At 42.3% G+C, this 13,447-nt stretch overlaps 1 protein-coding gene across 3 annotated transcripts in view; it reads left to right on the forward strand.

Moving 5' to 3' along the window:
- Nucleotides 1–587: 587 nt before the first annotated feature.
- Nucleotides 588–13,447, forward strand: part of Malt1 (MALT1 paracaspase) — a 43,085-nt gene continuing 30,225 nt past the window's right edge. For all 3 annotated transcript variants that reach the window (XM_055622921.1, XM_055622923.1, XM_055622922.1), the window contains exons 1-3: nucleotides 588–1,006; nucleotides 7,007–7,173; nucleotides 13,237–13,358. In XM_055622921.1, the coding sequence (XP_055478896.1) occupies nucleotides 780–1,006; nucleotides 7,007–7,173; nucleotides 13,237–13,358 (516 nt within the window). In that variant the 5' untranslated portion in view covers nucleotides 588–779. The remainder of the gene's footprint in view (nucleotides 1,007–7,006; nucleotides 7,174–13,236; nucleotides 13,359–13,447) is intronic.

The raw sequence follows: 13,447 nt of genomic DNA on the forward strand, positions 1-13,447 counted from the left end.
GTTAATTTCCCTTATGAGTATCTAAATCTCCAGCTCCACACTTCCCTCTGGCAACACCATCCACTTGCAAAGAAAGCCTCTGCTGAGGTTGCCCAACGTGGAGAGCTGGCAGCCTCTTGGCGAACTCCGCACATACGCAAGCCCCGGGGTCCGCTGTGAGCGGACGCGCGTAGGGGGCGCCTCCGGGAAGCGCGTGCTACCCTCTCCGGTGTGAGGTAAGCATCCTCCCACAGTCCCGGGAAGCTCCTACGCCGCAGGCTTCCTAGGGGCAGCAGTTCCTCCACCGCTTCCTCCAACAGCTCTACCCACCCATCCCTTCCTGCTCCTGAGGAGGCGGGAAGGTGTGGCCTCACGCCCCGCCCACATCCCGCCCCGCCCCCAAGGCTAATACTCCCGAGCGTCTGGGACACGCCCACATCAAGGCCCCGCCCCCGCCCCGCCCCCGTTCCCGCAGGTGAGACTAACCAGCCGGTCCCACCTTAAGCCCCTCCCCCGAACTCACCGCTCCGGCCGCCGGAGAGGCCCCGCCCCCACACGCGCGGAGGCCCCGCCCCGAGGCCCGCCCCTCGCTTGGCCTGGTGCGCCCCGCGGCTTCGGCGGGGAACCTGTCTCGCGGGCCGGGAGCGGTGCGTCTTCCTGTGAGGGCCTCGCTGCGCGGCCGACTTCTCCTTCCGCTCCTGCGACTCCCGGGACGGCGAGAGGCCGGCGGAGGGTGGGCGGGCGCCGAGGCCCGAGGTGACCGGCGGGAGCTGGGCAGTCGGGGGGCCACCGGCGTAGCCATGTCGCTGTGGGGGCAGCCGCTGCAGGCCTCGCCGCCCTCGGCTGTGCAGCAGCCCCCGGCCGCGCCCTCGGGGCCTCCGAGCGCCCCTCCAGCCGGCGCCACCCTCAACCGCCTGCCTGAGCCGCTGCTGAGGAGGCTCAGCGAGAGCTTGGACCGCGCTCCCGAGGGCCGGGGCTGGCGGCAGCTGGCCGAGCTGGCGGGCAGTCGGGGGCGCCTCAGGCTCAGGTGAGCGGGGACCCGGGGCTCGGGACCCTCGGGCGGGCGGAGGGATGAGCTCCGGAGCAGGTATAGGGAAGGGACTGGCCCGGTGGCCGCTTCACACCTTCCCGACCCTCCACCCCCGAAGCTGCAAAGCGATCTCTGGAAGTTGACACGGGTTGTATTAATCCAGTGGGTTTTAAAGCAAAAGAGAGGAAAGTGGACACAGCCCCGGTACCCAAAGGGCTCTCTGGAGTAGAGGGCTGAAGCGTGCAGGGATTCTGGAGGTGAGGTAGAGAGGCGCGGGCGAGGTAAGAGGCTGGATCTAAGTTCACCATCGTCCTCAGTCCCACGAGTTTACCAGACTTCACCACGAACATTAGACTCTAATAAATTGAACTACTTTTCCCGCTGAGAAAAGGGACCGCTGACGTGCCTTGGCACCACAGTCGGCGATTCTTAAAATTTTGGGTCTCAAGACTACCACGCTCTTGAGAATTATTGAAGAACACAAGTAGCTTTGGTTGGGGGTTCTATTTATTTTGCAGGTGTGTACGGATGTTCTACTATTTGAAAGTAAAACTAATAACTCTAAAAATATTTATCTTAGAAGTAATTCTTACACGGTAGTAGAAATGATGTCGGGGTTTTTCTTCAGAAGAACAAATTGATTAACGTTTTTAAAATCTGTTGCTTTGGGTTTGTTTGGTTGTTTGGTTTGGTTTTTATTAAAAAAAAAAAATACTGTGTAGTTTAACCCGACCTCAGATTTCTCTGTCCTGTTTTAGTCTCTCTAATGCTGGGATTTCAAGCTACCACCATCATGTTCATCTTAAGTCTTTTTTGTTGTTGTTGTTGTTCTTGGTTTTGAAACAAGATCTCACTGTAGCCTGAAGTGGCCTGGAACACCATTGTCAATCAGTCTGGTCTGATCTTGCAGCAATCTTCCTGCCTCAAACTGCGGAATGCCTTGAACATCTTCATAATGCTTTAGTTTAACTGCAGAGCTATATTCCTTTCTATATTTGATTGATTCTGCTGCAGTATCATAAGTATCATAACTCTAGAAACTTTTTCTTTAAAAAAAATAGAAAATAGAGTCTTAGTACTGTTATGAAAAAAAAAAAATGCCTTGTGAGCCACCTGAACATGGTCTTAGAAACTGTACTGGACGTTGCCAAACGGAGCTTTGAAATACAGCTTTAATACCCTTGTTAAGAATTCAGCCTGTCTTTTTTAACTCCTCCAGTTTCTTAAGTTGAGAGAGGAGTCCTTCATTTAAAATTGTATTTATTGAGTGCTTCTTAGTTGCCGGAGGTTCTAATAGCCTGTTATTTGGGAACATTCACAGTAACATGGAATTGTTAGGTTGGGTGTGAATAGTATCATTTATTGAGCACATAGTATATACCCCTGTACTGTTTACAAGCATTATACACTTTAACCTTCCAAACCCTGAGCGTCAGAGTTTAGGATTGAGGCAAAGAGTAATGTTAGTATGGGATTATTGCTCAAGTGGAAGAGGCCCATGTTGCCTGATTTAAACAAACAAGCAAACAGAAAATGGCAAACTAGGCTTGATGTGGTGACACATACCTATAATCCTAGCACTTGGGAGTTAGAGGCAGGAGGATCAATGAGTTCAAGACCAGCATCAGGTACATGGCACCCTGTTTCAGAGAAAAAGTCAGACAAACAATGAACTAGCATAGCTGAACAGGTAGAGGATGTGTGTTCTGGTCTGTTCTGAGCTTTAGCATATACATAGAAGATCCAGCATATCATTCAAGCTTTGCAAATTTCTCAACTTCTAGATTTACATAATGCAAGAAATTGTTGCCTTTGAGGGCAGATCTGCAGAATATTGTGGTGTTAACTGTGAATCTAGTTAAGGAAGACTCTAGGCTTCCTAGAGAGAGCCTAGATGGTGATGAAGGAAGACAGAAAACTCAATATACCAAGCCCTGCCTAAAAGAAGCATTGCTACTGGACTATAAAAGGAGTGGGCACTTAATGTTGGTCATTAAGTTTTCTTTCCCAAGCCTTCAGTAAAACTTCGCTAAGTGAACTGTAGAATGGTATTAACCATTGTTTGGGGGAAAATTAGGAAAAAGTTGAAGTCACTTTATAAGGGCTTTAGGATATACATAGAAGATCCAACATATAATTCAGTATAGAGAATTCTGATAAAAGTCAGGTAAGTTTCATGAGTCTTCCAAGATGATGGTTAGATAGTTCCATGTAGGTTAATTGGGGGTGGGGGAGGGCTGGAGAATCTGGAAGTATAAATTCATACCGATTGAGATCAGAAGAATTGGTTGCCATTAAAAGTACGGAAAGCCAGGCATGGTGGTGCACACTGACCCCAGTGCTCAGGAAGCAGAGGCAGATCAATGTTAGTTTGGGGCCAGCCAGTGCTACATAGTAAGGTGCTTTCTCAAATACAGTAACAGAAGTTAGCACTGAAAACGTAGGTCTCTGCTAGTATATGAACCAAATGGATAGGCAGGGTCAGCTGGTGAGTCTTACTATGTTTTAGATTTTTTTTTTTTTTAACATTTCAAATGGCTTTATACCAATGGAAGAAGAGCATCTGATGATAAATGGTCATAAAGGCATTTTCCTCTGATTGCAGTGTGAGAGTCTGGTCCAGGGTGTAGAACAACTCATGGGAGAATGTGAAGTGCTTTCCTTAGTCATTGAATTCACTGTCCTAATCTCAAAATTTTGCCTTTTCTATTTATTTATTTTTGTTGTTGGTTTGGTTTGGCTTGAGATGAGGTCTTACTACATAGACCAGGCTGACCTCAAATTTGTCAAGATCCTTCTGCCTGTGCTTTCTGAGTGCCACCATGCTCAGCCTATTGTCACATTTTCCCCCTCACTCTTTACATAAGAATTTAATTATATAAATCACAGGAAAATCCATTCAGCACTGTCTCCAGAGATTAGGAATATTGTAAATGTTTTCGGGTGGTTATTGATGATTCAGATCGAATCTTTGCATGTAGTCTAGTTTGCTATAACCACAGACCCTGATTTTGTTCGAACTGATCTAGCATCAGGCACTTTAAGACAGGATCTCTGTAGCCCTGGCTAACCTGGAACATGCTTTGTAGACCCAGCTAGCCTTGAACACAAAGAGATCTTCCTCTGCCCCTCAGGTGCAGGGATTAAAGGCGTGCACCACTATGCTTTGCTAAAATAGGATACCTTTTGCTGCCAGTTTAGTCAGATTCATATGTGTGCCAACATATGTTACGTGGTGATGAGTGGGACAGCTGAACTACAAGGGTTGGCAGATCTTTCAGAACACTTTAAAATACCTAAATCGTCTAAGCAGAGTGCTGGAGAGTGGGCCTGTAAAACATGAACCAAGGGGGAAAACATCTGTTGTTGCTTGTCCGAAGTGTAGATGTTCTTTAGCTGAAAAAAATCCTACCCTCAAGCAGATTATGATAAAAACAAAAACATGTATTGAAAAGATTAATGAAAGTATCCCTCATTATCTGCCTCACCAGTCTGAATTTTGAAGTATGCTAGAACTCACATTTTTATCTCTAAGTGCTTTTCTACCTACTTTCTACCTTCAGTCATGGTTTTGAACACATTCAGGCTGACTGCAACCAGTATATCTCTTTTCCCCAAATGTGTGTATGTAGGTAGTTATTACCATCTCCTAACTGAATAATAGGTAGTCTCCTTAAACCCTTTCCCTTCAGTTTTCTGTATCTAAGTAAGTGACTACTAGATCTCTTCAGTTGTTCAGACTAGAAAATCCAGTCAATCCTGATTTTACTTGTATGCACATTATTTTTGTCAGTAATATGTCCAGTATGTATTTAGAATCTGGCATTCACTGCCACACTAGGTTAACCCTACATATTTCACCCAATTTCTTCCAATAATTGCTTGATTTCTTGCTCCTTTACTTACCATTCCAACCTGTTCTAAACAGTAAGAATGTTTCTTTTAACTATTAATGAGCAAGTTGGGGCTATAGCTCAACTGGTAGAATATTTGCCTAGAGTGCATGGGTTCCATCCTGTACCACATAAACCAGATATGATGGCAAATGCCTGTATTTTGGGGGAGTTAGAGGTGGGAAAATTAGAAGTTAAACGTCCTCTACATAGGGTCTGTGAGGCAAACCCTGTCTGGAAGAAAGATAAATGAGGTGTGGTAAGTGTAATCTGTAATGCTAGCACTAGGGAGGCTGAGGCAGAAAACCTTTTAAGCCTGAGGCCGCCCTGGACCTAAAACAATAAAATAAAAACCTTAAGTCAGGTTTGTTCTTCTGCTTAAAACCCTCCAATTGCCTTTCTATTTTGAAGTGGAAAAAAGAAATCTCTGGAGCTAGAGTTACAGGTGGCTGTGAGCCATTTAATGTGGGTGCTAGGAACTGAACTCAGATCTCTAGAGCAGTGCTCTTTACCACTGAGCCATTTCTCTAGCAAATAATTTTTAAAATCTAGAAAATAATTTTTAAAATCCAAGTTGAGCTGCTTCAATTATAAATCAAGATTATATAAACCACATCAAAGCACACTCTTACAAGAAATAACTTAAAAAGGAAATATAAAAGTTGGGTTTGCATACACATCCCCATAGACAAAAGCCAGTGAGTGCCCATGCAGAAAATCAGTAAAACAAAAAGATACACAAAATCTTATCTTATCTTTATACCTTGGTTTGGGACAGAGATATTTAACTTTAATTTGATCTTTGTTCTTTGTTAGGAAGGAAAACTCTTGCTATTAAGCTTTTCTCTATATTAGTAAAAACATCAATTAAGACAGTGCTTGGTTATATCTGTTGAGGTGGCTTCTTAAATTCATATCTCAGGGCCTGGTAAACTTCTGAATCCTATTTTGTATACTGTACTCGTGTATTTATGAATCTCACATTCAGGTGAAAACTTAGTAACTTGTTTCTAATATATGATCTTTGACAGGGGCTTCTTAGGTCTTCAGTTGCTGACTTTATAACATCGAGTATCCTTTCCAGTGTCATTTTTGAGACATTAGCTTCTCTGCTATCAATACTTCTCACACTGTCTATATCTGTTCATGATCTATGGTATTTTGACCTCACATGAGGGGCATATTCCTTTCAGATGACAGCAGCTTCTAGTCTATTAGTTAGTGCCTCCATTTTTGGTCATATTCTTCCATTTTTAAAGAGTTAAGGGAACTGTAATTGTTACCTGGACATATATCATGCTTAAGATTCAGCTGGAAGTGTATCAGAAATGCTCTATAAAATAATCAAGGGAGGTTGAATCCAATAGTGATTATCACCTATATTATTTCCAACCTGTTAACTGTAGAGTCTGTGATATACAAATAAAAATATTTTCTTTGTTAAAAAAAAAAATGACTGCACAGGGATGGTGTACACATGTAATACCAGAACTTGGGAGGAAGAGACAGATGGATCTCTGAGATCCAGGCCAGCTTGGTCTACAGAGTGAGTTATTAGGACATTCCTGGATCCATTGAGAAATGCTGTCACAAAAAAAAAAAAAAAAAGAGGGGGAAGAGGGCGGGAGAGGAGGAAGGAGAAGGATAGAGGGAGGAGGAGGCCTGGTATAGTGCCTTAGCACTCAGCACTTTGGAAGCAGAGAGAGGTAGCTCTCAGAATTCAGGGTCAAGTTGGTCTATATATGGAGTTCCAGGCCAGCCAGAGCTAAATAGTAAGATCCTTTCTCAGAAATAAATAGAAAGGAAGGAAGGAAGGAAGAGTAAAGCAATTTTCAGTCATTTCCTCACTTTCAATTTAAGGATAAAAGTTCGATTAGCATCAAGACTAGATTTTTCTCACATTCTTCAGACTTAATAATTATAGGAGCTATAAGTGGGTAGAGGCCAGAGAAGAGAAAGGAATGCTGGAGGAGAAACGGGGGAGGGAAGAGCCCTGGTTTTCATGATGTAATTAGTTTCCTACCACCCCAGGTTTTCTCTATACAGCAACTGCAGTCATCCAGCTACATATTAGACATATCATGAGTTAAATCTGTTGTTTCAGTTGCTTGGACCTGGAACAGTGCTCTCTTAAAGTATTGGAGCCAGAGGGAAGCCCAAGTTTGTGTCTACTGAAACTAATGGGTGAAAAAGGATGTACGGTCACAGAACTGAGTGACTTCCTACAGGCTTTGGAACACACTGAGGTTCTTCCGCTTCTCAATCCCCCAGGTACGTCCCCCCACCCCCTGCCTTCAGGAATATTCTTCAGAAATTCATGACATCAAATTTAAACAAAAATACCTTTTTTTTTTTTTTTTTTTTTGGCCAACTAAATTGTGTTTAGTATTTTTGGAAAATAAAAGTGAATAGAAGAGCCTCAGTCCTCTGCTGGGATGAAGCCCGTGGTAGCTCAGTAACCAATTGGTTTACCCTAGTAAGGGGAACAGGAACTATTTCTGACATGAACTCAATGGCTGGCTCTTTGACCTCTTCACCCCCAAGGGAGGAGCAGCCCTGCTAGGCCACAGAAGACGACTTTGCAGTCAGTCCTGAAGATACCTGATAAAACAGGGTCAGATAAAAGGAGAGAAGGTCCTCCCCAGTCAGTGGATTTGGAAAGGGGCAGGGAGGAGATGAGGGAGGGAGGGTGGGATTGGGAGGGAATGAGGGAATGGGATACAGCTGGGATACAGAGTTAATAAAATGTAACTAATAATAAAAAATAAATAAATATAAGTAAAAAAAGAGCCTCAGTCCCCTTCCCCACATGTTGAGACCAAAGAAGACATCAAAAGTTTTGGATTGTAGTTCAAGAAGCAAGCTATACAAAACATTTTTAAGTAATTATTTTAAAAATTTGAATGTAACCCACATATTTGATATTAGAGAATTATGCTATAATATTTTAGTTTTGTAGAAGACTCCTGTATTCTAGGAAAGTGTGTGCTAAAGTATTTACATGTAAGGTTTCTGTAATACACACTAAAATAGTGTAACCCAGAACACAGTATACATTTTTTTAATTATTTATTTTCATTTTTATGTGGATTGATATTTTGCCTGTATGTATATCTGTGTGAGGGTGGCAGATCTTGGAATTACAAACAGTTGTGAGCTGCCATGTGGGTGCTGGGAATTGAACCCAGGTCCTCTTGAAGAGCAGTCAGTGCTGTTAACCACTGAGCCATCTCTCCATTCCCAACAGTGTATATTTTTATGTATGTTTATATAAGGATGAGATGAAGTGAGTAGGTCAGATGGTCACTGTTTTTGCCATTGTGATACTTTTGAAATGTTAGCTATATGAATTTTTCTTACTACCCCCATATGGCTTTTCATAAAATTACATTAAGATTAGGAAACATGGGGCTAGAAAGATAGTAGCTCATCAGTTAAGAGCACTTGCTGTTCTTACATAGGACCCGAGCGTGGTTCCCTGCATCCACATCAGGCAGCGCACAACTGCCTGTAACTTCAGCTCCAGGGGATCCAATGTTTTCTTCTGACCTCTCACATTACCTACACTCTTCTGCAAAGACATGGAAACACAAGTTAAAATACAAAATTAAAAACAAAACAAATGGGAAACAGGCTGGAGAGATGAGTACTTAGAACAATAGAAGACAGGCTGTCCTCCATATGGCTGCAGGTGGAGTTGGTCAGCAACAGGGACATCTGAGAGGGAGCACATGTCGTTAGGGTTGCTTGATTGGGCAAGGCATGGTAGTCCAAGATTGTATTCCTGGTTCTCTAGAGTCTGAAAGGAAGATCAAGAGTTCAGGGCCAGCCTACGCAACATAGTGAGACCCTCTTTCAGATAAACAAACACTGCCTGGTGGCAGCAGGAGCACAAGCCTCCCTCTCACAGGAGCCGTGTGTCCCATCAGGAGTGAAGAATCCAGCAAGCCTGGAAGGGCTATGAACTGTGGACTTGATGCTATCTGTTTTACATAATTTGGTATATTAATATTTCTTTATATAACCAAATTGCTTATGATTTTTAAAATTATGTATGTATATTATTATGTATATGTGAACGCACCTACATAAGTCTGTATTCACCAAGTGCATGCAGGTGCTCTTAGAGGCCATAGGGCTTAGGACCCCTAGAACTGGAGTTATGTGTAGTTATAAACTACCTGATGGCGAATACTGGGAATTCCACCTGCATCCTCTGTGAGAACACTAAACAATCTTAACCGCTGAGCCTATGATATTTTTTTAATATGAGAAATTAGGAACAGAAGATAGAGTGGTACATTGTCAATTATACCTATCAGAAACCCAAACTCAAATTGATGTCTTAAAGGTGCTATGTCTTCTACCTGAAACACCCAGAAGTATGTAAAACTTCCTAAGAGCTGATGAAGAGCTGTAAATATAATATTTTTCCTCTTCCTTCTTGACATTGACTTTCTTCTAAAACTGACACTCAGCTAGCCCAGGATGTCTGCTGAGTGTTTGTAGGCTCATTTATCGTTGTCCCAGAATTCTAAGCAAAAAGCAGGTTTATTCTAGTTAACTAGTTTTGTTCACTTGCGTGTCCCTAATACTGTTACTGTAGCCAAGGACATGGAATGTGTTGATATGCCTGGCTTAAAGCCAAGAATGGAGTTTGGCTGAGTCAGCTTTCCAGGAACCACATAGATCACCAAACAAAAATAGACTTGATGGATAAGAAAAAGAGCCAACAGATCCTGGAGATGTAACTAGACTGTTAACTAACAAATACAAAGGGTCCTAGATTATGAGGGAGGAAACATGGGCTCCCAGCCATTCTCTGCTTTACCATATACCTTTTTGTGCCTTATTTGGAGGTGAACTGTACTGAATGCTTGGCTTCCTTATCTAGAGCCTATTGGCTAGGAACAATGAACTGCTAATGCAGATGCCTCATGCAGCAGTTGTCTGTCTCCTAAAGTTTCACTGCTCCTTTAGTGAGTATCCTAAAGGAGCAGTCACAATTCAGTATACCCAGTGCCTCAAATAACAGATACCCAGAAGTCGTAAGGACTGAGCTCCACCAGCCTAATGCACTACACCGTTTACTAAGTTCTCATACTTAAAGGACACCAAAGCCTCTGAAAACTTGAGCCTTTCTGGGGGGTAAATGTGATGTTTGTGTCTTATTCTTTATTTCAGTGTGTAATCACACTGATGTAGTTGCATGATCTATATAGTGAGTGGGTTATCCTCTGCCTCACAGAGCTACAGCAGTCACATGGAATGGTAGCTCACACCTGTAATCCCAGCACTCAGGAAGCTGAAGTGAGAGGATCACCATGAGTTAACCTGGGCTGCATAGTGCGCCCTGCCAAGCTTTAGCTACAGAGAAATACTCTTTCTCAAACAAACAAAAAAAATATATAGAAAATATTTTTTGTTTTAATAACAAATTTGAAAAAAAGACTGTCAGGAAAAATGTGAGCTCTGACAAAAATCAATTTAATTTGTGACTTTGCTCAGAATTATTCATTGAACACTTTATAGTCCATTACCTTCAGTCTGATGCATTAAGTATATGAAAAAGGCAATTAGTTCTGCCTATTAAAAGGTCTTTGTTCAGTAGGGCAGACAAATATCAAACCTAGAACAACTATGAAAAGCAATTATAAGCCAGGCATAATGGAGCACACATTTAATCCCAGAATTTAAGAGGCAAAGGCAGGCAGATCTCTGAGTTTGAAGCCAGCCTGATCTGCATAGTGAGTTCCAGGATAACCAGAGCTACACAGTGAGACCCTGTCTCCAGTTTTTCATTTTAGTACACTGGATTCTTAAAATCTTAGTGAAGATGCAGAGTGTGCTACTGTTTTCTCTGTATTGTGCTTATGTCATTTAACAGGAAGCATTAGTTTTTATTCCACAGAAAGCCATGTGTTTTTCTCTGATAGTCCTTGTACAGAGGTATGGTTGGGGCAAGACATGTTCTGTAGAAGATGATATGAGCATCTTACCAGACTTTCAGGTCAATGTAAGAAGGGGAAGCTAGATTCATTTTGACTTAAGGAAGAACTTTAGTCGGGTGTTGCCATATTCTGTTTTAATGTTAAGGAAATATAGCCAGAGATAGCTCTTAAGAGATAACTATAGCATAGAGGTCCCTGTCTTTTGAGAAGCTAACTTAGATTCCTTATTTGTTCTGAAAGCTAAAAGTAACTGAGGCAAATCTGGGAGCCACTTCTAGTGGCCACTAGCATGAAGTTGAAGATAAATGCAAACTCATCCCAAAACTGGGCCTAGTACAGTTTCTGAGAAACCCCTAGGAATGAGCTGTCCCTCCTGCCTAGCTCTCTCATTGGGCTTTTCCACAGCACATGGGTATACAACTTTGCTCTAGATCTATCTTCCTTGAATTATTTGTCAAACTGCTTCTGGTTTAGATGTGCCTGGTGTTTGTCATAGGTGCATACACCTGCAAACACACATGTGCAGGCACTATACACACATGTCATATTTATATACATACATAAAAATAATATAATTTTAAACAGATTTTTCTTTAACATTTTTCATACAATGTATTTTGACCATATTTTCCCCTCTCCCAACTCTACCCGGATCCTCCTTACCTTCCTACTCACCCAACTTTAGGTTTTCTCTATTCAACAACAAACAACAAAACAAAAATCAAAATTCAAACAACAAATAAGAGAAAAAAACAAAGTGGAAAAAAAAAAACCCTCCTTTCCCCCCCACAAAAAAACCTAGCCAACTACTCCTGGATATGGGTTCTGCCCTGGGCTGTGGTTGATATACCTAGTGACAGTCCATTGTAGAATACTGATTTTCCCTTTGCCAGCAGTCATCAATTACAAATAACTTCTTGGTTAGGGGTGGGACTTTGTGCAGATCTTGCACATGCTGTCACAGTGTCTTTGAGTTCATATGTGTACAATCCTTCTGTAACTGGAAAACAGTTTCCTTGGAGCCATTTACCATCTCTGGCTCTTACAGTCTTTCTACCTCTTCTTTTGCATAGATACTTGGGTCTTGAGGGGAAGGGCTTTATGAAGATACCTCAGTTAAGACTGAGTACCGATGCAGAATCCCACAACCAAACATTAGGGGGAGCTTGGGGAGTCTTACAGAGGATGGGAAGGAGCCAGGGTTTCAGGGACACCACAAGAACATGACCAGCAGAATCAACTGACCAAGACTCAAAAGGGCTCACAGAGATCAGGGAGCCTCTAGGGGGTCTAACCTAGGTCCTCTGCATATATGTTATAGCTGAGTAGCTTGGTGTTTTTGTGGAACTCCTAATAGTGAGAATGGTAGCTGCCTCTGACTCTTTTCCTGCTTATAGGACCCTTTTCTTCCTGTTGGGTTGCTTTGTCCAGCTTTGATGTGATAGTATGTGCCTAGTCTTATTATAGCTTGTTATGCTGTGTTTGGTTGATGTCCCTGGAAGGCCTGCTCTTTTCTGAAGGAGGTGGGAGCTGGGATATGGGGAAGGAGAGAATAGGGACTAGAGGGAGGGAGGGAGGGAGGGGAAACTGCAGTAGGGATGTAATATATGAGGGAAAAGAAAAAAAGACTTGAGTGCTCCAAAGCCTTACACTCTGCACATTGTACACTTGTGAGTCTCTGTGGACTGCAAGAAGCAGCTTCTCTGATAAGGGTTGAGCGATATTCTATGCTCTGTGGATATAGCAATATGTCATTAGGGGTCATTTTATTGCTATGGGTTTGTTTTTTTTCTTGTTTTGGGGGGTTTTGTTTTGTTTTTTCAGAATAATAGTAATAGGGCTCCCTTTTGGCCCGTGACTTTTCTAGTCTCAGGTTCTTTGTCATTTTAGCAGTGTCAGTAATGGTTTCCATCTCATAGAATGAATGGGCCTTAAATCCAAGCAAAAGTGCTTACTTACTCCCATGACATTTGTGCCACTATTGTACCATTATATCTTTCAGTAAATCACTGTTGTAAGTTGCATGGTTTGTAGCTGTGAGATGTTGATTACCTTTCTCATTTGATAATGTACAGATTCCTGCAGTATCATGACACTAGTCAGTGGGGGTGAAGCTTCTAGTTAATGGGACAATGTGACAAATAATTTTTCTTCCCAACCATGGAGAAGTAGAGTCTCCTGTATACAGGAAGACTATAGTCTTTAGCAGGTAAGTTTTTCTTGTGGTTTTACAAAGTTTTAAGCTGAAGAAGATACTGACAGAAAAGGAGAAATAAATGATTTATGACAAAGATAAATATGAAAACTGTTTCTAAAATATTTCTCTGTTGTTTTGTGTGTATAAGTAAGAAAACCTTCTTTTGTGACTTTACCCTCTTTTTAGGATTAAAGATCACTGTAAACCCAGAATCTAAGGCAGTTTTGGCTGGACAGTTTGTAAAACTGTGCTGCCGGGCAACTGGACATCCCTTTGTACAATATCAGTGGTTCAAAATGAATAAGGAGGTAATTTCTAAATGTCTTTTAATTCTATTTAGGTTGGTTGGCTGGTTGGTTGGTTGGTTGGTTGGTTGGTTGGTTGGTTGGTTGGTTGG

The sequence above is a fragment of the Psammomys obesus genome, unplaced genomic scaffold, assembly GCF_907164565.1.
Source record: "Psammomys obesus unplaced genomic scaffold, mPsaObe1.curated_primary_1811, whole genome shotgun sequence".
NCBI lineage: Eukaryota > Metazoa > Chordata > Mammalia > Rodentia > Muridae > Psammomys > Psammomys obesus.